This window comes from Miniopterus natalensis, chromosome 20 (genome assembly GCF_054644295.1).
Source record: "Miniopterus natalensis isolate mMinNat1 chromosome 20, mMinNat1.hap1, whole genome shotgun sequence".
Lineage (NCBI taxonomy): Eukaryota > Metazoa > Chordata > Mammalia > Chiroptera > Miniopteridae > Miniopterus > Miniopterus natalensis.
Window position 1 is genome coordinate 14445775 of NC_142100.1, and position 27858 is coordinate 14473632.

Consider the following 27858-nt stretch of genomic DNA (forward strand, 5'->3'; position numbering starts at 1 on the left):
AGCTTCTTTGTGGCTCAGCCTCATCCCATGTGGCTGGCACGATTAGCCATGTCATAAAGTGCTTCAGGCTCCCTGAGTTGCTCAGGGGCGTGAACATGACAGGGGATTGTTAGGCTATGTGATAATAAACATTTTCTCTGCTTAAAGACTTGTCAGGTTCTTCACTTAGCAAACATGCATTGTCAGAGCTTGACAAATGTAGTATGGGATGCACTGTTAAGAACATTCTAGGTCTCTGAGGTGAGGGGCAACCACAAGACCCTCACCTGGTAATGGGACCCCATTGGGTTCCTTGATGAAACAGGGAAGTTCAATGTCTGTTCCCCAAGACCATGGCCTTGGCTCAGTGTTTTCCTGGCCCATTATTTCCATGTGTAGCCACTGGAAACCTCCTGGTACCCCCTGGGAGGCTCTTCATTGTTCCCTGATTTCCCCTCAGGTCTCTGGATCCCACTTAGTCAGCCCTTGTCCCTTCCCAGCTGAAATGAAATGTGTCCCAAGGTTCAGCCCAGCAGAGGTTCCTGCTCTGGGTCTCGGCTCCCACTGGCATTGGCCCTGATTCAGGCTGAGGGGACCAGAGGTAGATCCATCCCATGTCACTGCTCTCCTGCCCTTCGTTACTGACCTTTACCCTAGAGACCCTTCCAGAACACAGCACACACATGAGAAATGTCAGATGATAAATGATTAGAATTTATTTAGGAGAAGTAGAAACGGGGAGGGAGCAAGACCTGCCCAGTCTGAGCAGACCAGGCAGGGGTCTCAGGGCAGAGGGAGAGCCGGGGAATGGAGTGTCCGGCTGAGGGGAGCCCCCAGACGTGGGGGACTCAGGGTCCTACGAACACTCTGAGGGGACCACTGTCTTCTCCACAGTGTTGCCGTCGTGCGTGACCTGGCAGCTGAAGCTGCTGACAGAGCTCCACTCTGCTTTCGAGCGCAGGCTCAGGTAGCTGCTGGCCGCGTACTTGTTGTTGCTCTGTTTCGAGGCCTTGGTGGTCTCCACGCCCTGGGTGACAGGCTTGCCATTTGCCTTCCAGGCCACTGTCACGCTGCCGGGGTAGAAGTCACTGACCAGACACACCAGTGTGGCCTTGTTCTTGTCAAGCTCCTCACTGGATGGCGGGAACAGAGTGACTGAGGGTGCGGACTTGGGCTGACCTGTGTGGTGCGGGAGGGAAAGGAGGTCAGAGGCTCAGTATCCGCCCTGAAAGCCCCTGACCTCAGTCTCAGTGTGGGTGCAGCGTCCTGATCCTGTCAGGATCCCTAGGTCAGGGACCACTCTGGGTCTAAAAGCCATGCCATGAAGTGCAATTTGGAGTGTTCCAAAAGCACCTCCCTATTTTCCTGAGAAACCCTGAGCCTGGACACCTGCCATCACCTGTCCTTTTGGACCCACACACACATCTGACTGCCACCCTCTTGGCTCTGCCTTTTCCTTGTATTCTGACAAGGTCTGTGTTTGTCTGTCTGTCTCTTTCTCCCCACAAAGGATGATCTGAGCTCTCTGCCTTCCTGTTGGGTGAATATAGGACATTTCTGACCTGATCCTATTGTGCTGGGGGCTTTAGGGTCTTTGCCCTAATCGGTAAGTTTTTCCCTACACCCCCAAGTCTATTTCTCCTGCACTGTCCTTAACTGGGTACCTTTTGTGCTGAGCAAACAGAAGTCTGCCTGTCTGTCCTTGGGTCTCTCTCATTTCTACAATTAATGCCATCCCTGCAAATTTGTCATATCACTAGAGCTTTTTGCCATAGATCCTGTTTCCTTGTGTGAGGATGTTTGTCCTGCAGAGACCCAGGAGTGCACCTTGTCCTCATACCCTGTCCTTCCCTGGCCCTCCTTCTAGCACCATCTCCTCCCCCTGTGCCCTTTCTCCTGCAGGGTTCCCTGTGTCTCAGGCTGGCTCAGGACTCTGCATGGCAGCTCTATGCAGTCCCCGGGGAACCCTTGCGCCCTGCAAAGTTCCTGGTCCTTGGTCATGAGCCCCACAGTCCCAAGACCTTCCTGAACTCTGACCCATGCGTCTCTAGCCTTGGCCCAGAGGGTTCTGGGTCACTACAAAATATTCACATGGTCACCCACTCAGTGCCCCCTTTCCTCTCTTCCCCTTAGGATAGGAGCCACGAGTGACCCCTTGAAATAAATCTGGTCCCACAGGAGCCCATAAGGGAAGACAGAACAGAATTGTCTAGAATCCAGCATGACCCAGGCAGACAGACAGAAGAGTCCACAGGTGAACCTGTTCATGCCTTTGTGTCTGAGGTCAGAGGTGAAGGCTTGATGTTGACCAGCAGAGGCAAATTGGACATTAAGAGGGAGAAGACCTTGGGGTCCCAAAATCTGGGATCCCAGGTGAAAACTAGGCTATAAGCTGACCCAAAACCCAGAAAAAGAGCAAAAATAGCAGAAAGTTGCCCCAACAGCTGGCAGAGTAGGAAAGGAAGGGGAAGGAGAGACTCACCTAGGACGGTCAGCTGGGTCCCTCCACCGAAAGGATAACACTGTGACACAAGCTCTTACAAAAACTTGTCTCTGGGAGGTCTTGCCCCACCCCTGAGCCCCTCCACCTGCAGCTGTGATGGTGGGAGCCTGGGCCAATTTCCCAGGCTGGCAAAGGCCCTGCAGGGGACACACTCACTGGCCCCGCCCCCCAGCAGATTGCAGGATAGATGACACAGGGCTTTGTGCAGCAACGGGATTGTGGGAAGCAAATTTCCCAAAGGAATTTGGTGTCTGATATGCTGCTTGTACTCTTGTCTCCTGGGATTTGGGATGAGTTTGGAGGGCATTTGTGTCACTGCAAGTGAGGGTCCATGGAAATGGATATGATGCTTCCTGTATGTCCAAACAACTCCATCTCCTCGGTGAAATCATAGGAGAGGGCAGCATGTACTCCCTGACCCCCCTGCCCCTTCCAGGGGGACGCAGGCTGGCCTGTGTACAGACCATTGGCAACTTCCTACGTCCTAAAAAATCAAATCAGGGTCCAGGCTTATCTTCCCCAGTGAGAGCCTAGTTGGGGTCTGTTGTCAGGGTGGTCCTATACGAATTACCAGCATGTACTGTAGGGTGACCATGGGTGGAGTGCCACCCCTCTCATGGGTAGAGTGGTCTGGGGGTGCTGTGTCACCAGGGAAGCATGACCTTGCTTGAACCCACAGGCCACACTCCTCTGTTGTGAACTAGTGTGACCTGCCCTTAACTTACTCCTGAAATCCCGCTGATATGCTCCCCCAACCCAGACATCACTGGAGGCCCATTCTATGCCCAGAATGGCGGCCTTTCTAATTCATCAAGTTCACTCTCATGTCCTTCTTACCCTGGGGGCTGACATCACCTGCTCCATCCATAAACCAACCAAAAATGGTCTCACCCGGTCCTGACTTCCGGTGCTGAGATTCTTTGTGATGGAGGTCCCAGGCCACTGCTAGGGTCACCTTGACCCTGACTATGACCAGGTCTATCGGAACAGAAACTGAGTGTCCTTGTGGCTCAGCCTCACCCCATGTTGCTGGCACAATTAACCATGTGATAAAGTGCTCCAGGCTCCCTGGGTTGCTCAGGGGCGTGAACATGACAGGGAATTGTTAGGCTATGTGATAATAAACATTTTCTCTGCTTAAAGACTTGTCAGGTTCTTCACTTAGCAAACATGCATTGTCAGAGTTTGAAAAATGTAGTATGGGATGCACTGTTCAGAACATTCTAGGTCTCTGAGGTGAGGGGCAACCACAAGACCCTCACCTGGTAATGGGGCCCCATTGGGTTCCTTGATGAAACAGGGAAGTTCAATGTCTGTTCCCCAAGACCACGGTCTTGACTCAATGTTTTCCTGGCCCATTATTTCCATGTGTAGCCACTGGTGCCCTCCTGGGAGCCTCTTCATTGTTCCCTCATTTGCCGCCGGGCTCCGGATGCCGCTTAGTCAGCCCTTGTCCCTTCCCAGCTGAAATGAACTGTGTCCCAAGGTTCAGCCCAGCAGAGGTTCCTGCTCTGGGTCTCGGCTCCCACTGGCATTGGCCCTGATTCAGGCTGAGGGGACCAGAGGTAGATCCATCCCATGTCACTGCTCTCCTGCCCTTCGTTACTGACCTTTACCCTAGAGACCCTTCCAGAACACAGCACACACATGAGAAATGTCAGATGATAAATGATTAGAATTTATTTAGGAGAAGTAGAAACGGGGAGGGAGCAAGACCTGCCCAGTCTGAGCAGACCAGGCAGGGGTCTCAGGGCAGAGGGAGAGCCAGGGAATGGAGTGTCCGGCTGAGGGGAGCCCCCAGACGTGGGGGACTCAGGGTCCTACGAACACTCTGAGGGGACCACTGTCTTCTCCACAGTGTTGCCGTCGTGCGTGACCTGGCAGCTGAAGCTGCTGACAGAGCTCCACTCTGCTTTCGAGCGCAGGCTCAGGTAGCTGCTGGCCGCGTACTTGTTGTTGCTCTGTTTCGAGGCCTTGGTGGTCTCCACGCCCTGGGTGACAGGCTTGCCATTTGCCTTCCAGGCCACCGTCACGCTGCCGGGGTAGAAGTCACTGACCAGACACACCAGTGTGGCCTTGTTCTTGTCAAGCTCCTCACTGGATGGCGGGAACAGGGTGACTGAGGGTGCGGACTTGGGCTGACCTGTGGGGTGCGGGAGGGAAAGGAGGTCAGAGGCTCAGTATCCGCCCTGAAAGCCCCTGACCTCAGTCTCAATGTGGGTGCAGCGTCCTGATCCTGTCAGGATCCCTAGGTCAGGGACCACTCTGGGTCTAAAAGCCATGCCATGAAGTACAATTTGGGGTGTTCCAAAAGCACCTCTCTATTTTCCTGAGAAACACCTGCCATCCCCTCTCCTTTTGGACCCCTTTCAGCCACACATAGCTGACTGTCATCCTTTAGGCTCTGCCTCTACCTGGTATTCTGACAGGGTCTGTTCTTGTCTTCTCTGTTTGTCCCAACAGAGGATGATCTGAGCTCTCTGACCTGCTATTGGGGAAATCTATGAACATTTTTGAAGTGACCCATTTGTGCTCTTGGCTGTAGTTTATTAGACTTAAGGGGTCAGTCCCCCCCTGCCAAATCTATCTCTCCTGAACCATCTCGAACTGGATAGGGTTTTGATGATCAACACAAGTCTGTCTGTTTGTCCTTCTATTTCTCTCACTCCACAGTTAATGCCATCCCCTCAAAATATCATCACTAGAGCTTTCATGCCATACACTCTGCATCTCCCTGTTGAGGATGTTTTTCCTGCAGAGACCCAGGAGCTCCCCTTGTCCTTATGCCCTGTCCTTCCCTGACCCTTCCTCTAGCCCCATCTCCTCCCCTGTGACTTCCTCCTGCAGGGCTCCCTGGGCCCAGGCTGGCTCAGGACTCTGCATGGAGCTCTATGCAGGCCCCGGGGTCCCTCCACCCTGCACACTCCTGGTGCTTGCTCATGAGCCCCAAGGTCCTGAGACCTTCCCTGCACTCTGACCCGGGCATCTCTATCCTGGACCAGAAAGTTTAGGTCACTTTAAAATATTCTCATGGTGACCCCCTCACTGCTTCTTACCCCTCTTCCCCTTAGGGTGGGGGCCACTAGTTACCCCCAGAAAGAAATCTGGCCCCATAAGAGCCCATAAGGGGAGACAGAGCAGAATCTGTCCAGCATCCAGCCTGACCCAGGCAGACAGACAGAAGAGTTCATAGGTCACCCTGTCCATTCCTCCTTCCCTGGGGCCAGAGGCAAAGGGCTTATGGTGACCAGCAGAGGCAAAAGGACAGTAAGATCAGACATGGAAAGCGCTCATGGCCCCAAGGGCTGGGTTTCTCGGTGAAAGCTCAGCCACAGCTGAGACAAGACCCAGAAAAAGAGCAAATTAGCAGAAAATTTCCAGGATGTCTGAAAGAGCAGGGAAGGAGGGGAAGGAGAGACTCACCTAGGACGGTCAGCTGGGTCCCTCCGCCGAACACAGCACACTGTGACACAGGCTCATACAAAAACCTGTCTCTGGGAGGCCCTGCCCCACCCCTGAGCCCCCCTCCTGCAGCTGTGATGGAGGAAGCCTGGGTAAGTGCCCAAATGTGATGTCTGCCCTACAAGGGGCACACTCACTGTCCCCACCCCCCAGATTACAGGATAGATGACACAGAGCTTTGTACAGCAACAGGATTGTGGGAAGCAATTTTCCCCAAGCTCACTCCATCCATAAATCTCCTATTGTCTCCTGGGATTTGGGTTCAGTTTAGAGGGCATTTGTGTTATTGACACTGAGCCTCCATGGAAATGGAAGCCACTCCTCTCTTATATCCTAACAACCCTAACTTCGGTGAGAGCATGAAGGTGGGACAGCTTGTATTCCCTAAGCTCCCAGGCCCTCCCTTTCCAGGGAGAGGCAGGCTGGCCAGGTTACCGAGTCACTGGTACCTACCTGTGTCCTAAAGGATGGAATCAGGGGCCCAGGCTTATCTTCCCCAGGGACAGTCTAGTTTGGGTCTATACTGGGTGATGTCAGGGTGGTCGTTTATGAACTGCCAGCATTTACTTTAAGGTGACTTTGGGAATATAACCTGCCATCCCTGCCATGGGTAGAGTGGTCTGTGTGTGCTGTGTCACCAGGGAAGCATGACCTTGCTATAACCCACAGGCCACACTCACCCTGCTCTGAGCTAGTCTGACCTGCCCTTACTTTACTCCTGAAATCCAGTTGACATGCCCTCCCTGAGACATCACTGGATGCCTATTGTGTGTCCAGGTCGCAGTGTTCTCCAAGTCATCAAGTTCCCTCCACTGTCCTTCACATCCTGGGGGCTGACATCACCTGCTCCATCCATAAATCAACCATAAAATGTCTCACCCTGACCTGACTTCACTTGTTGAGGTTCTTAATGATGAAAGTCCCAGACCAATTTTAGGGTCACTATGAGCCTGACCTTGCCCAGGCCTATGAGAACAGAAAGTGAGTGTCTTTGTGCCTCAGCCTCACCCCATGTTCCCAGCACCATTAGCCATGTCTCAAAGACTGTTCCAGGCTTCCTGAGTTGCTCAGGGATGTGAACAATTTTTAGGCTGTAAGATATTAAATAGTTTCTCTCCTCCCAGTCTTAGTGTCATGACTTAGCTGACATGCAGTGTCAAAGTTTGACAAATATACTATGGGATGCATTGTTCAAAGCTTTTCAGGGCTCCAAGGTGACGGGACAACCACACACCCCTCACCTGGTAATGCGACTCCCCATTGGGTTCCTTAATGGAACAGGGAAGTTCAATGTCCTTCCCAAAGACCTTGGCCTTGGCTCAGTGTTTTCTTTCCCAATATTTTCATGTGTAGCCACTGGTGTCCTCCTTAGACCCTCTCCATTTTTCCCTGATTTCTCCGAAGGGCTTGGATGTCTCTTACTCAGCCCTTGTCCCTTTCCAGCTGAAACTGTGTCCCATGAGTCACCCCAGCAAAGGTTCTTGCTCTGAGTCAAGGCTCCCACAAACATTGACCCTGAATCAGGCTGAGGGGACCAGAGGTAGATCCATCCCATGTCACTGCTCTCCTGTCCTTTGTTACTGACCTTTAACCTAGAGACCCTTCCAGAACACAGCACACACATGAGAAATGTCAGATGATAAATGATTAGAATTTATTTAGGAGAAGTAGAAACGGGGAGGGAGCAAGACCTGCCCAGTCTGAGCAGACCAGGCAGGGGTCTCAGGGCAGAGGGAGAGCCGGGGAATGGAGTGTCCGGCTGAGGGGAGCCCCCCGACGTGGGGGACTCAGGGTCCTACGAACACTCTGAGGGGACCACTGTCTTCTCCACAGTGTTGCCGTCGTGCGTGACCTGGCAGCTGAAGCTGCTGACAGAGCTCCACTCTGCTTTCGAGCGCAGGCTCAGGTAGCTGCTGGCCGCGTACTTGTTGTTGCTCTGTTTCGAGGCCTTGGTGGTCTCCACGCCCTGGGTGACAGGCTTGCCATTTGCCTTCCAGGCCACTGTCACGCTGCCGGGGTAGAAGTCACTGACCAGACACACCAGTGTGGCCTTGTTCTTGTCAAGCTCCTCACTGGATGGCGGGAACAGGGTGACTGAAGGTGCGGACTTGGGCTGACCTGTGAGGACAGGGAAGGGGTGTGAGATTCAGAGGAGAGTCCAGGTGTTGGTGCAGCCCCCCCACTAATCTAAAGCCTTTGTGACCCATCTTGTGCTGTTTGTGTTTTTTCACCCAGGGGACCCTCCTTCCGTCTTTGCTCAATCTTTCTACTCAGCCTCTGAACATCAGACAGTCCCCACCCCACCAGAAGCCCTTCCTAGTCACCTCTCCCAGGTGACCTGACCAAGCCCTTCTACCTGTAGCCTCAGTTTCCTCAAGTGTAACCAGGGCCTCCCTCCTCCTGGTCTCCAGAGTCTGAGTGCAGTCTGCCCCTGACCTCCCAGGCCTCAGCCCAGCATCAGGCCCCACCTCACTGCATTCCTCTGGAGCCTGGTGCCTCCTCTGTGACCTGAGGTCGGGCACCCAACCAGCCAGGATAGTCCTGAGAGCGTGTGGAGAGGACCCAAGCCTGAGCCAACACACAGTTGGGCCTGGGGCCCCCTGTCTCCCCTCGGCACCTGCCTTTGCCCCAGTCAGGCCTCAGCTCTCCAGGGAAGGCTCGGTCCTTGTAGCCAAAGCCTGAGGGCTCCTTCTGGCTCTGCCTGTCTCCCTGTACCTCATGCCCTGATTCCAGTACCCTTAATCTCTCTGTGTTCTTGGCACTGCTCCCCCAGATGATGAGCACAGAGGCCCCACCACCACCTCAGTACCTCTGATGACCCAAGATTTACACAGCAGCCCAATAGCTCTGAGTTCCCCGTTCACCTCCCCCTTCATCATCTCCTGAGTCTAACACCCTGCAGGAGGCTGGCCCTTGGACAGATGAGATACCTGGGCCCCTGGAGTTACACAGCTCCAGGGTCAGATGAGTCTCTGCCCATGGGACCTGTTCTTTCCTGACCACTGTTCTGAGACTGTCAGGCTTCTGGCTAGCTAGCCCCATCTCACCTGTGTCTCTGTGACCCCACATTTTCAAGGCCCAGCAGAGGCTCTGAGAGCTTCAGCCTAGAGTGAGCCAACCCTTCTCTCCCCTGTCCATGGGCTTCTGCTCTGGCTGCACTTTGTGTCCCCGAAGGCTGGGTCATAGCCCTGGCCTTGCCCCCACCCCCTGTGACTCTCCCAGGTTGGATGGGCATCTAGCCCTCGGCCCAGACCCTCGGCACTTGGGACTGTCTCTAAGGCTGCCCCAGGGATCCTTGTCAGAACTGGTCTCTGGTCCCTATGCGAGCATCTGCCCTGGGAGAGGGTAAGGAGCCCCTTTCCTAGGCCAACACCCCAGCCCAGGCCTCTAGGATTTGGTCATGTCTGACTGTCAGACTCTGGAGTGGCTATTGGGGTCCTTCCTGCTGGCTGCCCGGAGACCAACCTGCCTTCCCCAGACCCCATGGAAAAAGTGGAGGTCGGTCTGCAAGGCTGGCAGAGCAGAGGGAAGCAGCCCCCAGAGAGAAGAATGACTTTCCCAAGATAGCAGAGGAGTGGGATGGATTGGAAAAGGTGGTGAGAGCCACTTACCTAGGACGGTGAGGTAGGTCCCGCCGCCGAAAACATACCACGGTGACTGATGCTCGGACTAAAACCGGCTGGGCCAGCACCTGGGTCCTGTCCCCCGGGGGCCAATCTGGAACCTGCCGGGCATGACTGATGCAGGGCTGCAGCTGTGTTCTGGGGTGGGGTGGGTGGGCAGTCAGCCACCCAGAGGCTGGGGCATCCCTGGTGGGTCCATTGCCCAGAGGCATCCTGTGCCCAGCCCCCCCATCCAGGACAGGTGCCACTCGTACATTGGAGTGATCCAGTATGTTCCCCTTCCCCCTAAGGCTTTCCCGGTCACCATCCAATCCTCAGTGCTAACAAAGATTCTGAGCGCCTTGGCCCCTTGAGCAGCTGTGTGGTGTAGCTCAGACCTGCCTGACCTCTCCTGGCCTCATCCTGGGGCCTCTGGGTGTTCCTTCTCACAGTTTCCCATCTTTCAGCCAGGTGAACCTATCCCTGAGCCTATGGGCACCAGCTCATTCCTGACTAATGGTGCTTTCATGTGGCGATCCCCTCTCCTTTGTCTCCACACACTGAGACAAAGTTTAGTTCCACCTCTTTCACGAAGCATTTTCTGATCTCTCAGACTACTGTCTTTTCATCAGTCCATCCATCCATCCGTCCGTCCGTCCGTCCGTCCGTCCGTCCGTCCATCCATCCATCCATCCATCCGTCCATCCATCAATTCACCAACACATCCATTTTCTGTCCATCCATCCAACCATCATCTGTTCATCTATCCAACAATGGCTCCCAACTGTTTCATGTGCTGGGACATTATGGGGACCCTTCTGGTTTTCACCCCATCTTTCCCTGACCCTCATCCTGATCAAATCCAAGGTCCATCCTCAGTTCCTTGACATCTTTGCAAGAGGTTCCTCTTTCTGATGTCTACCTGCCCCTTGACTTCTGACACTACCCGCTCTCGCTCCCCCTTTCTCCCATGACTGTTGACCCCCTAGACCCCCAGAATCCTGTTTTGCCTGTCTTCTCCCTCTCTCTTTGCCTCTGACCCACACACTATGCACTCTGATGATTGTTCAAGGCCCTCCCATCCCTATTTACAGCCCTGAGCTCTCTTTTTGGCTCTAGATTCAGATGCACTCTGCCTCCTGAACTCTTCTTGGGTGCCCTACAGGCACTCACACTCAACAGGCCCCATAGAAACTCCTCACACTTCCCCCACACTCAGCAGATTTCTCTCCAAGCAGAGACCTAAAGTCATCTCAGAATGCTTTCCCTTCATTGAATCATCCTCTATGTTTTAGATATCCTACCATAAAGCAAAAAGACCATTAAAATATTTACACAAATAAACAGAAACACCCAAGTCACACTTTACGAGTTTATGATGGCAAGAATCCTCCAGCTTTGCCTAAACTGATTTTATCTCCCAATATGGTTGATCTAACTTGGAAGCTAACCTACTTGATCGGAGCCAATATTTTTCACCTGAGCAGCAGGGTCATTTGGTCATGGGTGTATTTAAGATGTGCACATAAGATTTTTGAAACAAAATTTAATATAATATTAATATAAATTCAACACTTGTTTCTGATTTCAAGAAAGCACACACCCAGCCTGTCATTAGGTTAATTATCTAAGTAAACATCCTCAACTCAAGAAAGTGTGTCTCCCCAAATTTACAGTAACCTTCACATTTAAAGGCAAAAGCTTCTTAAGGGCCAGGTTACCCACTCTCACTTTTATTTTTCAACACATTCTGCAGACTCAACCAATGAAATGAGATGAGATGGGGAAAGGTGTAAGTAATAGGAACAAAGAGAGAACGTTGTTCTTTGTAGATGATATGATAGTCTACTTTTTTTAAAAAGCCCAAGACAGTCAGCTGAAGAACCATTAGAACTAATATGAGTTAAATGAAGTGACTAAATACAAGAGAAACATGCAAAAATCAGTAGCTTTCCCTTCTACAAAAGCAATAACCATTTAGGACATGAAATTGGGGAAAATTTTACAGCTTCAATAAAAATTATATTAAAAACCCCTAGGAATAAACTTAAACAGAAAATGTGCAGGTTTTGCAGGGGTAAAATATGAAACAAGTTGGCTAAGAGACATAATAGGAAAGTGGGTGAGTAGGGGGCCAATTGAGTTCCTTGAGGAGAATGCTGAGCTCTGCAAAGATGTTGGTTCTTCTCAAATTAATCCATTTAGTCCATGAAATTACAAACAGATGCCAAAAACTGATTTATGAACATGAATAAATTGATTCTGAAGTCCAACGGTAAATGATGACAGAGAATAGAGAGCTATTTTGGAAAAAAAAGTTATAATGATATGTTTCTTTCTCTAGCAGATACCAAAACATACTGTAAAGCTAAAACAATTAAAACCAGGTGGAACACATACAGGACAAGATCATTAGCTCATTAGAACCATAGCGAGAATGTGATAAATGAATAATTTAGTTTTGATAGAAGTCTCGTTTATATTCAACAAATATGTGACAACTGGCTCTCCATTTGGAAAATAAATAAGGTTTATATCCTTGCCTGTACAAAAATAAACTCCAGGAGAAGTGAAAACGAGCAAACAAACACCAAAACAATGAAAACACCAGAATAAAATGGAAAAAGGACCTTATAATATTGAAATTAAAATGTCTCTCCCATGTTTATCACAGATCGCAGAAACCATAAAAAAAATTAAACCAATCTAACAAATAAAAATTAAAATGGCTTTATGGCAAAAGACCCCATTAACAAAAGGCATTAAAACAGATCAGGGAAAGGGGGTGATATCTAAAACATATGAGGAGTGTCTATAGATCTATAAGAAAACACAACCAACTAAAGGAAAAAACAGACAAAATCATGATCGGTAAATTCACAAAAGAAATAAAACCAGTCCATAAAAATAGCAAAGGAAAATAAGTTTTATCATTGATCAAATAAACAAACAACAGACATACTCTCATTTTTGCTCATCAGATGGGATAAAATAGAAAAAGATCCACAAGATCACATTCTTGGCAGAGATGCAGAGGAAAGGGCACCGTCATCACTATAGTCAATGTACGTTGGAGCAGCTTTTTGGGAAGACAACTGGGCACCATTACCTATGAAAATTCTCTCTGATCCAGCAATTCCACTTTCAGGCCTCTATCCTCTGGAAATACCTTGTACACACACATAGCACATGTACATGCATGTGGGATGTCAACAGGGCATTGCTTGTAATGTATATTTTTAAGTGGAAAACAACCTAAATGTCCATTCACAGGGGAATGCTTGAATATGATCCAGTTTATCCAAACTTGGAAGTGTTACAAAGCCATGATGAGACCATGGGACATCCCTATGGATTGATATAGAAAATGTCAATAACAGGTTGTTGAAAAAACTGGTTGCAGGCTAACATGCAGAGTATGATTCCGTTCTTGAAAAACAAAATCCCCCAAGCCTACTGGATGTGTCTGCGTGGGTTTTCAGGGACATACACACACAGGAGAAGGGCTGGAAGCGTACAGACCAGCCTGACAGTGGCCGTCTATTGGGTTTTAGGGTAAGAAGTAGAGAAATGATAGGCAGAAACGCCCATTATCTAATTCTGTGCTTAATCTTTTTTACAACATGTTAGTCTTGTATTAAAATTATTTTAGAAGATAAAAATGAAATGAATCTTTTTCTGAATATTTTCATTACTACAGGTAATTATTAAAGAAAAATTAAAATTAGATGAAATCCCACCAGCTAGAGACATATCATTGACAATTTTCTATATTTTCTGACAAGCTTTTGAAAATGCACACATATTAAAAAGCCCAACTGGAAGCATTCTGTGTATTTGGCACCTTACACACCCTTTTACAACTGGGATTTGCTGTATTGCTCAAGATGCTTCAGAAACGTAATTTTGGAGGTTTGTGTAAGATCCTTCCTGATGGGTGTTCTGTGCTATAGCTATTCACACCCTTTCTGTGGGATGTTTGGGTGATTTCCAGTTCTCTCCCATAGGAATAATGTGGGGCTAAGCATTTTTGTTTGCAAACCTTTGGTTATATCTTAGATTATTCCCCACCACCACCACCACCAGAGGATGAATTCCTAGAAGTGGAATTACGCAATTTAAATAAATACACTTTCTTTTATGACATATATCGCTAGAACACTGTACACTGTACACTGCAGACTCCTCTGAAGAGTCCCTGAGAGTGCCCTTTCCTCCCCATCAACCCAACTTCCAGTTCACTTGCCAGAGTCCCGGAGGTTTGGGTCCCGGTGGCGGCGCGGACCCCAGCGCCCTCCGCATCCCCAAGGCGCGGGCTTTGGCGGCTGCCCCGCTCCATCTAAATGGCCTTCGCACACGTCTCTGATCTGAAGCCCTTTTTCCAAACCGCGAACCTGCCCTGACAGCCCCCTGCTGAAATCTCTCAGCAGCTCCTCCCGGACCCCAAGACAAAAGGCTGGAGCGCAGGACGCGGCTGGTCCCCCCAGCAGCTCGGCCCCAGGCCCTGCGGCCCGCGCACTTCATTCTCGCAGCGATTTCCAACATTTCACCTCCTGGCCCGAGAGCTAACTGCTCAAATTCCGCAGCACGCCAGAAAGTGTTTTTCATCACGATCTGACACGCACAAAAGTAGGTACAATTTTTGGACCATTCCCACTGGACGGCTACTGCTGTGTCGGCTGTTGTGATTTTTTAAACTTGACACTCTCAGGGAAAAGAGGCCAGTGCCCCTGACTGAATAGTCAAGTGTCCCATGTTTTCATTCTTGCAGTGCCCAGCCTTGAGCGCTCCCATCACTGGCCATTGCCCCTCCATATGTAAGGCCAGCTTGGGCATCCCTCCTCCCACCTTACTGCTCCTAATGTGTCCATTGGTCTGTCCCCCGGACTGGACGTGTCAGCCTGGGTTCAGGTCCACCCGCGCTGCATCCCAGTAAACATTTATGAACGAGTTGGGGAGCCAGAGCCTTGGGGGAGACCGAGCCAAGCCCTCACTCCCCTCTCCTGGACCATTTTTCTAAAACACAGGACACCCTGCTGAGGTCACAGGGCTCAGTCCTGGGACTTCTTCCAGTCCTAGGGCTGTGGCCACCTCTCTGGGCCTCTATCCCTGTCTGTAAGACGGGGATGACACCAAGACCTTATGGGGACCCAGAGAGGGAGGGTCTGCCCCTAAATTGATTACTACCTGCTGGGTAGGTACATCTTACCCCTGCCTCCTTTTTTCTGCCCTACCCAGAGGAGCAGGGTGAAGAGAGTGAGGCAAGTCTTAGGTGCAAAAATTTAAGGGGTGCAGAAGCTCAGTCATAAAGATAAAAATATTTTAATAAAATATTAAAGGTAAAAATCAATGCAAATAAATCCACAATGGACAGAAATGCCACCTCTTTAAATAAAGCTAATGTCTGCCCAGGCCTGCTCTCCTGCTGACTCGCCCTTCTTCCACATCTTCCCCCCACGACGCTGGGCTCCTTACCTGTCCTTCAGGCTCCGACGGCTGCTTCCTGCTGGGTCTTGGGGGCCTGGAGCCCTGCTCTGAAGCGCTGCTGCCAAGGACAGCAGGCCATGGCCAGGTCCAGCAGCATCAGGGGCCAGCACTGCTTGGAGCCAGGGCTCTGCCCCGCGGAGTCCTCGTGGCCCACTTGGCCCGTCCTGGGCCTCATCTGCCTTCAGGGTCAAAGGCACCTCCAGCCTGACCTTCAGCGTGAGCTCCCTGGTGGGGCGAGTGCTGTTGGCAGGTGCCCCTGGTCCTCACTGAGTGGCCATCCCAGTATGCCCTGGACTGAATGGCCCCATCTTCTGCCTGGGCCTTCTCTGGTGCCTGTCCCCAGTGCCTGGTCCTCTCCAGGGTTGTTACCCCTTAGAGTGGCATCTGCCACCTGCCCTGCTGTGGTTGGGATCCAGAGCTCAACCATCCCCCACCACAACCCCAGCTGGCCCCACCCCCTGGACGCTGGGTGGGGCACACCCACTCCTGCCTTCTTTCCCCAGGTCCCCAAGGGTGCCTGTGGTATGTGGAGCATTTCCCTGGGGCCTGGTGGGGCTGTGGAGGGCAGCCAAGCTCCCACTGGATGAGGAATTAAGTTCTCTAGGGGTGGGCCTGGGGGTCCTTTTCTGACCAGGGCCCCAGGCTGGGCCCCAGGCTGGGTCCCTGCGCACTCCACTCCTGCCAGTCAAGCCTGGCCCCTACGTGGCTGGTTTGGTCAAGCCCGGTAGGTTTGGTCAGCTCCTCACTCAGCTCCTCAGCTAGCCAAGGGTCCTGGGGGGCGTGATCTATACCTTTGCCTCTGATCCAGGAGTCTTGTGTCTCCTGCCAGCACCCAGGAGTCTGTGGCAGGTTTACTTCTCAGCTTGCAAGTAGAGTGAAAATTCTCAGACCCTCTGCTGTTCTTGACAATGACCATAAAGAGCAGGAAGAAAGAGGGAAGCTGATGATGGTGGTCAGGACTTAATGGCTTGACCAAACTTATCAGAGTAGCTTCCAAGGCTCTCCAGCCGGATCTTCCCACCCCACAAACACTGCTTAGGCAACTTCTGAGGGAAAAGATCGAATATCGAGTGCTGAGGGCTGGATTACACAACATACACACCCCTGGCCTTGGGGACAGTCAAGGCCCTGAAGAGTAACAAACTATGGGTGCCCTGGGGGCTCCTGATCCAGTCCAGCTTCTCCCCATTGGGGTGCTTGGCCCACTCCAGCCTCTGACCTTGGGCTCCTGGTACCTTGGGGGTTGGGACAGAGTCTGGCCCAGGGATTCAGGCTGAAGCTGCTCCTCTCTCATCACCCCTCTGTGGGTGTGACACTCACCCCCTGCCCAGGACCCAGAAGGTGCGCTTCTCCCAGGGACAGCCCCAGGTCTTGGGAAGAAGGGGAGCTGCCCCCAATGCAGCATCCTCAGGGCCCTCCTCCCCCAGCCCTGCACCGACAAGACCTCTGGGCAGACACCACCACAGGCCACATCCTCCTGTGGTGGCTGCGGTTGGAAATCTGGGTCTGGCTGGACCCTGGGGACCCTTGTGGGATGGGCTGGGCCTTCCAGCTGATACAGCTGCAGCTCTGGCCCATCCAGGCCTGCTCCCCACCCCCTCCCTAGTCTCAGATGTGCTGAGGGCTGGATTCAGGGTGGGCCAAAGGAGTCTGGGCCCAGCTGTCTGGATGATTAGAGGCTCAGGGTTTCTGGCTCCTCTGCATCCCGCCCCTGCCCTTTCCTGGAGTGGAGGGGTGTAACCCTGCCCAGTCACTTCTGCCCTGCTCCCTGTGTCAGAAGGCACCCCCTGCCTACCGCTGATCAGTCTCCTGCCCACTCTCCATCCCACAGGCCCGAGAGACCCTGCCCGAGGCATGGACTCCTCTCCCCTGGCCCAGGTCTCCCCAACTCTTCATTCCCCTCCATTCCCAAACTCAAGCCACTGGTCCTTCTCATCTCATCTTGAGCATTTCATTGTCTTTCCTATGGGAGGAAGGGAGGTCCGAGGCAGAGGGTGACAAAGTATCCACCTAGGGATATAATAAGGGTTCTGGACTCTCTCAGAGTCCTTAGAGCCAGGGTCTGGCTCTGCAGCTCCTGAGTCCCTCTGAGGGGTCTCCAGGAACCCTGAAGACCCTGGCTCCTCTGGTGATCCTGGGAGTATAGCCCTCTCTAGCAGATGGGGAGAGAATACTGCTGGTTCTCCAGATAACACAGACTCACCACCCTGGTGGGTATCTTCCAGCTCCTTCTACTGATGAGAAACGGGCACAGAGAGGGAGAGTTTCTTTCCTAAGACACACTGCAACTTGGGGTAAAGACCATATCCTGGGCCTTACCAGGACCAGCGAGACCTGGGAGGACCAGCCTTTTTGGACATGGGGTAGGGCCAGCCTGGAACTGGGGAGCTTTGGGAAATTTCAGTGCTTTAACTTCTAATTCTCCCAGTCCAGCTGCCTGGAGTGCAGCCGGAAGGAAAGAGTCCAGTAGGGGACAGCAGAGACCAGCAGTAGAGGGAGGCAACGCCCCAGAAAGGACTGGAGCTCCAAGGGGAAGGCAGCCGGGAGACCAGGTGAGGGCTCCACTGGAGGGGGCCGGAGCTGGATCAGGACTCTGGTCCTGCATCTTCCCCGGCACCCACCTCACCCCTGGAACTGGAACCCAAACCAGCACCAGGTCTTGGAGAGGCAAGTGAGGCGACCTGTGCCTGCCTAGGGTGGGATCCTGACTTTACTTAACAGTTTCGATATTTCATTCATTATAGAATATTTTTTGTATTAATTTTGATTTCAAAAAATTTTGCATTAACTATTATTTATGTTGATTAGTGAGTTTTGAGACACTGCCTTAAATTTCGCATGCAAGGACAATGTCTTACTCGCCTCATGCCTCACTCTAGTCCTGGCTGGGTCTGGAACTCAGGACACCTGCTATTTCCAGCTTGGGGGGGATAGGGGGTGCTGCTGGAATGGGTGTGGTCAGCACCCTGCAGATCCTGCTCCACCTGACCAGGTGGCTTTCATTTGCGTAGCTGAACCTTATTTTCCAGGCCCTTGCCAAATGCTTGATTGACACCTGGGAAGGGCACAGGCCCATCATGAGGAGACTGCCCGGCAGGTGGTGGCTTTCTAGCAGCCACAGCTCCTTTAGCTGTTCCACCAGCAGCAATCAGCCTAGTGATACCTAACTGGGGCCCCCGGTGGTCCAGTCTCCCTTATTCCACTCACAGGAAGCGCTTCGATTGCCAAAGCCAACGTGATTTCTATTAAATTCTTATTTTATTATTGCAAAAAGCCCACACGCCTTCACGTCTATTTAGAACTGTACGTGGCATACAGTACTATTGTATTGCATGTTGCAAATTAAATGATTGCAAACAGTCTAGTGACTTACCTTGTTTTTTAAAAAGTAAATATAAAATAAATAAATGATCACATAAAGTCGCCTTATTTTAATGTTGATCTCACCAGAAATGCCTTTAATTTTCAGTGATTTTAATGATAGTCCTCAAAATGCCCATTAACATGTTAACTTGTATTGAAAAATAGAGTCAGACAGGTTCTAACAGAAATGTACCTGAACAGTATCTTTGACAGTGTAGACTGGATTTGCCAGTTAGGTTACACAGTGGGACTTTTCCATAGATTGAGTGACACAAATCGGCAGTCCCAAGTTCTGGAGGAAAAATATAGTTAAAGCTCATTATGGGATAAAAGCACTTTTCTTGAGAGATATTGTATTGGCAATGATGCACTGTAATTATAGATATTCTAATTTTTCCCAATCTTTTAAATATATGCCTTACACAGGGGCTTCTGTGGAGGAGTAGCAAATTTAGCTAATAAGTTCTGGTCAGGCCTTCTGGGTGCCTATCCCAGAAACTGAGAAGGTTGATCACAAATGACTGGGTGACACCTCTCGGAAGGTGGTTCCCCAAGAAGCTGACTCGAGGAAGGAGTCAGCTTGTAGGTTCATTAGGGAGAGTGCTTGGGACCAACTCCTGTGCAAGCGATGGGCATAGGGAGGAACCAGTTGCAGCACAGGCTCACTCTCAGTGACTCCTCGGGGAGCCCTGCTGCTGGAATGGCCCTTCCCAGCTCCCCCTGGTGGGCTGAGGGGCCAGGCCTTCGGACCCTCACGTTGATCAGGCTTCAGAGGCCAGCTGCCCAGGGCAGGAGCACGCACAGGGTGAGGTGTCTCCATCAAGGGAGCTGATAGATGAGGGCAGAGCTGTCTGCAGGCATCACACCCAGCAGATGGGGCCACAAGCCTTTTATTCCAGAAGATGGTGTAGAAAACAGTCCATCAAACGAATCCTCTTATGTCAGGTGGTCTCCGACTCTTTGCTTCCCCCCAAAATTAAAAGAGTATGAGATAGAACTGTCGGCTGATAAATCACTAAAAAATAATTTTTTGACAATCAATCACTAGTGATTGTTGATATATAACTACAAAGGAGTTCAGATCAGTGAGTGACACTGCATTACAAAACTTCTATTTATGACCAAACTTTCTCTGTTTCACATAAAAGTGAAAGAACAGAGTTGACCCAGGACAAGGCTTCATTCTAGCAGTAAGTGGTGTTCATTGATGGATCCTTGAGTCAACACTGTTTAAAAATTACTTATGAACATTTTAATACATGTATGTTGTTTTGATCAAATATTGCCACGAATGATGGAAGAAAATCATATAACAAAGTCAAATTTCAAGTTTAAAATGTAAATTTAGTGTATATTTTTACAACAGAGATGGATGACAGGATAACAAATAAGAGGTCTTTCAGGTCTAAAAATATATGAGCAGATTGGCTTTGTAAGGGACATGGAATGGAAACAGTTCAAGGAGAAGACAGAGGAAAACTCCCAGATGTTTGATGTCAGAGAAAGACCACGATGCATTCGCTTCCATTTCATATATGTAAAGGAGTGATGTTATGACAGATGTCACCTTACAAGGCCGCGTGGGCCCTGGCGAACCCCAGGTCTTTTAGAGGGAGGCTGGTGGTGGCGGCCAGGCCTTGGCTGCGCCCGCTCCCCCTCCTCACCAGCTGGCCGAGTGTCTCTGGCACAGGGAGGTTATAAACCAACAGCAAGAATGGCCGCCACGGGTCAGGGGCCAGCTCCGGCCGGGCACTTGCCTTTTGGCATCTCGAAACTTCTCACCACTTCTGAGAGAAGGGAGTGAAGGAGCTGAGCCTGGAGAGGGGATACGACTGTCCCCCAGCTCAGTTAGCAGGGGGACCTCTGGATCCACCAGTGCTGACAACAGTCTCCCTAACTCAGAGGAGATCCCACCTGACATTTCTCAGCTGGATAAACAGAGGTGCTGGGAGGACAGAACCTGCTCAGCGTCTCCCAGCCCTGGAGGGGCCCGGCCAGGGCCAGGCGATGACAGACCCTGAGGCCTGGCCCACAGCTGCTCAGACAGCAGGCGAGAGTGAGCACCAGGCCGGGGTGAGGAGGTTTATGTCGCACTTCCCCATCTCTCTGTGTCACTGTGAGTCAATGCCAGCTGCTCCCACTGCCATCACCTACTGCACAGTAATAGTCGGCCTCGTCCTCGGCCTGCACCCCGCTGATGGTCAGGGTGGCCGTGTTCCCCGAGTTGGAGCCTGAGAATCGGTCAGGGATCCCCGAGGGCCGGTTGTTATCACTATAGATGACCAGCACGGGGGCCTGGCCTGGCTTCTGCTGGTACCAGTAAGAATATTTACTTCCAATGCCGTTTCCACCGCAGGAGATCCTGGCCGTCTGTCCGAGGCTCACGGAGACCGAGGATGGCTGTGTCAGCTCATAGGAGGCCACAGAGCCTGCAAGAGGGGGCAGGAGAGGTTAGATTGTGGCTGAGGGGCTCATGTCTAGGAAACCCCCCTGCCTGGCCTGGCCTGAGCTCCAGGCAGTCTCTGTCCTCAGGGCAGCCCTCTCATCAGCCTCAGCCTCAGCAGCCTGTGGGCCTGGCTGGTGGATGGCCCCACTGAACAAGGCGAAAACCCCTGTGCCTCAGGCTCCCTCAGAGCCAGTGAGCACAGTGGGGGTTCACCCCACCAGCCCCACAGCCAGCAGCAGGGTCAGGAGCATCCAGCCCCCACAGGCAGTGCCCTGCTGAGCTCAGAGTCAGGGCCAGGCTTGTCCAGGGCCCTGGGCTGGGGTGGGTGTGAGCCTGGGTGCGGCACCTGTGCAGTGAGCCAGGAGGCCCAGGAGGAGAGGGGTCCAGGCCATGGTAGGGGTGCCCGATTCTGCTCCGTGCGGCCCGAGGCTGGGCAGGTTTCCTCCCAGGCCTCTCTTATCCTCTAGTGGAGAGAGCAGAGGGGATGCAAATCAGCCAGGGTGCAGGGCCTGCCTGAGGGGCTTTGTGGTTTCAGAGAAGAACTCAGCCCCATGGGCCCTTGGCCCCGCCCTCCCTCCAGGGGATCCTCTCTCTTCTGTGGGTCCAATAGCCTGGGGCCGACATCTGCACCCCAGACTATGTTCTCTCCTTACTCCTGGGCTGGTCACAGCAGACCTCGGGGGTCAAGTTTTTCTGCATTTTCTGAAGCCATTCTACATGTGACACTATGAATCTTAGATCGGGACAGTGACATAGTGACATTTTTTCCTTTAGGTGCTCCGTCCTGGTTCCAGCAACATGGTTAAAGCTGCCTGCATGTGACAATCTCCAGGACTGCTCTAAAAACCTTGATGGCCATGCTTTTGGCGGGTGACACTCTGCTGCCCCCTGGTGGTCCCTCCACACTTGCGGCTCGGGGGCATCATCCCGTGTCCAGGGGTAGATTCCGAGCCCACTGCTCAGGCGATTCCCTCATCCGTGGACTGCTGGCCCAGGGGAGGACCTGCTCTTCTCTCTGTGACCCCTGCCTGTCCCTGACCACGCACAAGGGGCTCAGAGCACTCATGGAAACCTGAACCTGCCCGTTGGGAGGAGGGGGGCTGTGTGGGTCCAGCCTATGGATGGCAATGCCATGAGCTAGGAGACCCTGAGGCCTTGCCCAGCCCATATTACTTGTAGGATCCAGCAGAGACATTTCCCCCACCAGGATCACTGTTGTCGCTGGACAGGCCCTGTGGTTCTTATGTTTTCAGGACGCACTTCAGCAAAAACCACCAGGGAACTTTCTGGAACAAGATGTATTAGTTCTCACAAGCCCTGGAGGGCACACACACAGTGAGGTCATGGGGGGCGGCCGGGGGGGGGGGAGAGAGAGAAGAGAGAACCTGGGGCTCTTTATTAGAGTCCCAGGGTGAGGTGCCCAGGTTTTTGGGGGTTCACTGTTATTGGCTAAACTGAAGCAGAAAAGCAGGAATTAGGGCTAAGGAAGGGAGAAGCAGGGTCACTTAAACTGGCAGTCATCTAGGTTACCCAGGGCTTTCTGAAAGAGGGGCCTTCGTGGCTGGGTTGCTCTGCTAGGAGCTCCTCTGGTGGTTTTGCGAGTAGCTGGGTCACACAGCTGGTAATGTTTATTCGAGGTGGAAGTCTTCAGAAATGGATGCCTCGGTAAGGAAAGGCTTAATGTCAGGCACTTCAGTACAGGGGCAGGGTTCACCTGAGGCAATCTGCAGGTACCTGAGGGTCCTGGGTAGTCATCAGGGGGATCCTGGGACTTGGCACTGGGGACACGGAACTCAGGGGATGGGTCTTCTTGGTGCCGGCTGAGGGCACAGGGCTAACTCGGGGCAGCTGTGGCTACTCCACCAAAGACAGAGACAGGAGAACGTCCATCCAGCAAATGCTTATTCAGAGCCACTTGGGCCGACACATTTTGTCCTGGGAGTTCAGCATGAAAAGACACAGTCCCTGCTTGAATGGAGTCCCTTTCCTGTGGGTGGGGCAGTTCAGTGACACGCTGGGTTTGCAGTCACTGTAGGCAGTTCCCACCACCTTCCACCTGTGCATTGCCCCCTCTACTTATTGAAAAGCTGGACACCCTTTCCAGTTCCCAGGGTGGCGGGTTGACCATGTGACCCAGCCGTGGCCCAAGGGGTGTAAGGTTCTGTTGGGTGATTTCTTTCAAGAAATTAATTTTCTAGTGAAGGAAAGAAACAGACTGGACGCGTGCAGCTCCTTCCCTCTTGAATCTGAGTGTGATAGTTGGAGCTGCCATGGCCATTGGGAGGTGTTAAGAGGAAGGAAGCAAAACCTCAGCGGTAGGGATGGTGAAACAGAAAGTGAGAAAGACCTGGGAGCTCAAGGAACTGGGGAGTGTCCGGGAGCAGCCCTCTGACCCGACTTATTGCTGCAGGATGAAGAGAGGCTCCTGCCTGTTCTTGCCTCTGATGGTCTTATGTGTGTTTTTGCACAGAAAGCATTCTTTTTCTTTTCCAGAATTAAATTTTATTTCACATTGATAGACACCGTGGAAAAGATTTACATTTCCCCACAGTTCAGCACAACAGTTCAACGGAATCTCTCTTGTCATACTTCAGATCTTGCTGATTTGTATAACTGAAAGAGCAGTTTATATCCACCAAGGTAAAACAAAATGAGTCATTAAATGATTGTTTAAAATTTTTAAATCCACACATAAACATGTGGCTTCATTATTAACATTCTATATAGTCCTTTACTAAGCTATTTCCAAGATCAATTAGTGCCCATTTATAAAGATGCATTTCTAATGTTGTTTTAGTTGCTGGGAACACAGGAGAAAAATTAACAACAGTTCAGAAATATCAAGCGTATATTTTTGCTACATATTAAAATGTGTGATAACTACATCAAATGTATTGAGTTCTAAGTAACCTTTATAGTTGATCAATTTGTTTTCTAATAGTTTTTACCACTAATCTAAAAACTTGACTGTGCAAAATCACATAATTGCTACCTTTATGTTTGCACAAAAACTAATTTTTAAAAAATCATCTGACTAAAGTGAAAATTTGCTGTCCACTGGCAGATAAAAGTAAACAAATTTTGCCCGGCCAGTGTGGCTCAGAGATGACCATCGGCTTATGATCCAGGAGGTCAGGGTCCGATTCCCAGTCGGGGCACATGTCTCGGCTGGGGGCTTCATCCCCAGTGGGGGGCGTGCAGGAGGCGGCCGATCAGTGACTCTCATCATGGATGTTTCTCTCCCTCTCTCTCCCTTCCTCTCTCTGAAATCAATAAAGACATATTTAAAATAAAATAAAATAAAATAATAAAATAATAAAATAATTATTTTTTAATTGATTTTTTTTTTTTTTTTAGAGATAGAGGAAGGGAGAGGGAGAGAGAAGGAACAATGGGAGAGGAAACCATCGATCGGCTGCCCCCTGGCCCCCCGACTAGGGACCGAGCCTGCAGCCCAGGTTGGCGCCCCTGCCCTGGAACAGAAGCCCCAGACCATTGGCGAGCAGGCCGGCTCTCTAACCGCTGACCACACCAGCCAGGGCTCAAAATTTTTAAATTGATTTCTAATTTTATTCCATTTTGTTCAGAGAAAGTACGTTGTGTTATTTCTATCTATCTTTTTCAATGTATTGCTCTTTTTTATGTCATAGAATATGATGTAATTTGGGGAACGTTCCGTGTGTCCTTGAGGATGTGGATTCTGCTATTAGGGGCTGTTTTGTCTGTCTGCGTTCTGATTGCTCTATAATGTGGTTCAATATATTCTAGATCGGTTATATTTTGATCTCTAGAAATACATATTTCTATTTATATTCCACCTTCTTTTTCCTCACTTTTGATATCCTATCTTCTATGTCAACCTTTACCCACATAGGTCCCATATCTGAGGCTCTTCCTTTCTTTCTTGGCTGACCCTTTCCATCTGGCTGGGTCATTTTCCTTCCGTCTGACAGTGTCTGACTATTTTCAGTGGCGAATGTCTGTGGGTGATTCATTCTGTGAGTTTTATGTCTGAGACAGTTGCTGTTTTCAAGTTCAACTCTGAGAGAGATTTGACCTGCACAAGGAACTCGGGGTTCTTTTCTGTTATCATTTGAAAGATATTTCCCGCGCCTCTTGCTTGCACTGGTTTACACGAGCAATCTCCTCTCCCCACTCCGTCTGCTCCTCGGCAGTTTCTCCCTGGCTGCTTGAAAGATCGTCTTCCCTTCAAGCAATCTTACTATGAAGTGTCTTGGTCTTGCCTCTTTCTCTCTCTCTCTTTTCCATGCTTGACTTTGTGAGGTTCGTGGGTGTGTGAATTTATAGTTTATCCAGTATGGAATATTGTGTTCTTTATTGCTTCAAATAGTGTTTCTAGTCACACCCCCACACCCCACAACTTTTCCCGTTCAGTGCCCCAAATTATACACATTCGGGCCATTTGAAGTTGTCCTATAACTCAAAGATGTTCAGGTCGTTTTTCTGTCATTTTATCTTTGTGTTTCATGTTGAGTATCTTCCATCGCATTTTATCAAGTTCACTAATCTTTTCCTCTGCAGCATCTAATCTGCTGTGAACCTCAAACGGAGTGTTTTTGAATCTCAGATATGGTAGTTTTTGTTTGTAGAAGTTTAAATCTGTATGGCTTTTTAATGTTCCGTGTCTCCATTTAACATGTTCAGTGTTTCCTCTACCCTCATGAACAAGTGATGTATAGTTATAAATAACATCCTTGTACCCGTGTCTGCAAATTACATCCCAGGGGCAATTTCAGGGCCAGGTTGGATGAACTGAGTTTTGTCATTGTAATGGCTCATGTTTTGCTGATTCTTTGTAGGAAATTTTTGATAGGTTTCCAGGTGTTGTGATACTTTTGCTTGTTTTCATTTTTGGATTCAATGAAGTTACTTGGACACCTTTCTATTCTTCCTCAACTTACTGTTACTCTTTTCCATGGCACCAGAGCAGATTCTAGTCTGGGGCTAGTTTTCCAGCCACTGAGGAAAGCTCTCCTGACTCATTGACCTTCATCAGGAGCTTCTCCCCTCCGACTGGGGCACACTGGCGATGTGATAGTGTGTTGACTCTGTGGAATGTTCCCTCTAATGTCCTGGGTGGTTTTTTCCCCATTCTCACATGGTTTCCTCCCACATGTGTTCATCAGTCCTTTTAGGAACATTTGCAGACCCCCAGAGAGCTCTGTGTGCAGCTCTGGCCTCTTCGATCTCTGCCTTCTAGACTTTTCTTTTGTCTTTGGTTCCCTTGGAAGCACACCGCGACTTGGAGAGCCACGTGCAAGAAGCTTTGGGGTGACCTCTCTGCAAGGAAGCTTGGGAGGCAACACTGGGCAGACCGGCAATGTGGTGGCAATTGAGGACTCGACTAGAGGCTGCAAGGTCACTGTGAACTGAGGCAGGGCCTTGGCATCTGGGTGGGCAGCAGGCTGTCACTGGGCCTCAGTCACTCTCAGGGAAAGGGCATAATGTTGCGGGAGGCAATTCTCAGGCTCAATGGTACCTCCCAGTGAGGGCACAGCTGGGATCACCAGGGGACCCAGCAGCTGTGGGAGGGGGTGTCAGACGCTAGTTTGCTCCATGCAGAGTGCTGGGCTGCCATGGAGCCTGGGCCCGAGGAGCTCAGCTGAGCTGGGAGTTTCTGGGGATTAATCCAGGAAACTCTTCGAAGGAGGGTCCCAGTCACCATTGTGTAGAAATTCAAGGGCTGTTGCTTATGGACTCGGAATTCCGTCAGTCGGTCCTTTATTCAGGCCCTCTTTCCAGAAATGACACTGCGGCCCAGACACTCCAGGAACCTCAGTCCCGCCAGCACTGAATGCAGTTTTGTCCCACCCTCTGCAGAGCTGCCTGAGGCTGAAGGAGGGGACAGCTCAGAGACCTCAGAAATGGGACCTGGGCAGAGCCTATTCATGGCTTTGTCTCTGTCCCCTGGGGCTGAAGGAGAGTGTGACAGAGAAGGAGGTTTTTGTCTCACTTCCACATCTGCCTGTGTCACTGTGAGTCAATGCCAGCTGCTCCCACTGCTATCCCACACCTGACAGTAATAGTCGGCCTCGTCCTGGGCCTGCACCCCGCTGATGGTCAGGGTGGCCGTGTTCCCCGAGTTGGAGCCTGAGAATCGGTCAGGGATCCCCGAGGGCCGGTTTTTATCATTATAGATGACCAGCACGGGGGCCTGGCCTGGCTTCTGCTGGTACCAGTGAGCATTTTTATTTCCAATGCTGTTTCCACCGCAGGAGATCCTGGCCGTCTGTCCGAGGCTCACGGAGACCGAGGATGGCTGTGTCAGCTCATAGGAGGCCACAGAGCCTGCAAGAGGGGGCAGGAGAGGTTAGATTGTGGCTGAGGGGCTCATGTCTAGGAAACCCCCCTGCCTGGCCTGGCCTGAGCTCCAGGCAGTCTCTGTCCTCAGGGCAGCCCTCTCATCAGTCTCAGCCTCAGCAGCCTGTGGGCCTGGCTGGTGGATGGCCCCACTGAACAAGGCGAAAACCCCTGTGCCTCAGGCTCCCTCAGAGCCAGTGAGCACAGTGGGGGTTCACCCCACCAGCCCCACAGCCAGCAGCAGGGTCAGGAGCATCCAGCCCCCACAGGCAGCGCCCTGCTGAGCTCAGAGTCAGGGCCAGGCTAGTCCAGGGCCCTGGGCTGGGGTGGGTGTGAGCCTGGGTGCGGCACCTGTGCAGTGAGCCAGGAGGCCCAGGAGGAGAGGGGTCCAGGCCATGGTGGGGGTGCCCGATTCTGCTCCCTGAGGCCGAGGCTGGGCAGGTTTCCTCCCAGGCCTCTCTTATCCTCTAGTGGAGAGAGCAGAGGGGATGCAAATCAGCCAGGGTGCAGGGCCTGCCTGAGGGGCTTTGTGGTTTCAGAGAAGAACTCAGCCCCATGGGCCCTTGGCCCCGCCCTCCCTCCAGGGGATCCTCTCTCTTCTGTGGGTCCAATAGCCTGGGGCCGACATCTGCACCCCAGACTATGTTCTCTCCTTACTCCTGGGCTGGTCACAGCAGACCTCAGGGGTCAAGTCT

At 51.3% G+C, this 27858-nt stretch overlaps 2 protein-coding genes, 1 pseudogene and 1 gene segment (V, D, J or C); all 4 read right to left on the bottom strand.

Annotated features, from left to right (window-relative positions):
* LOC107545219 (immunoglobulin lambda-1 light chain-like) overlaps positions 1–27858 on the bottom strand; it is a 52444-nt gene that overhangs the window by 9425 nt on the left and 15161 nt on the right. The gene's annotated exons all lie outside the window — the stretch shown is intronic.
* On the bottom strand, positions 836–3762 carry LOC107545187 (immunoglobulin lambda constant 3-like). The segment is given in 3 exon segments: positions 836–1158; positions 2462–2501; positions 3745–3762. Coding segments are annotated over 3 exon segments (381 nt in total).
* On the bottom strand, positions 4303–27560 carry LOC107545189 (immunoglobulin lambda-1 light chain-like). The gene is given in 4 exon segments (XM_087828511.1): positions 4303–4625; positions 5906–5945; positions 26838–27151; positions 27515–27560. Coding segments are annotated over 4 exon segments (723 nt in total).
* Positions 7740–15208, bottom strand: LOC107545184 (immunoglobulin lambda constant 3-like; annotated as a pseudogene).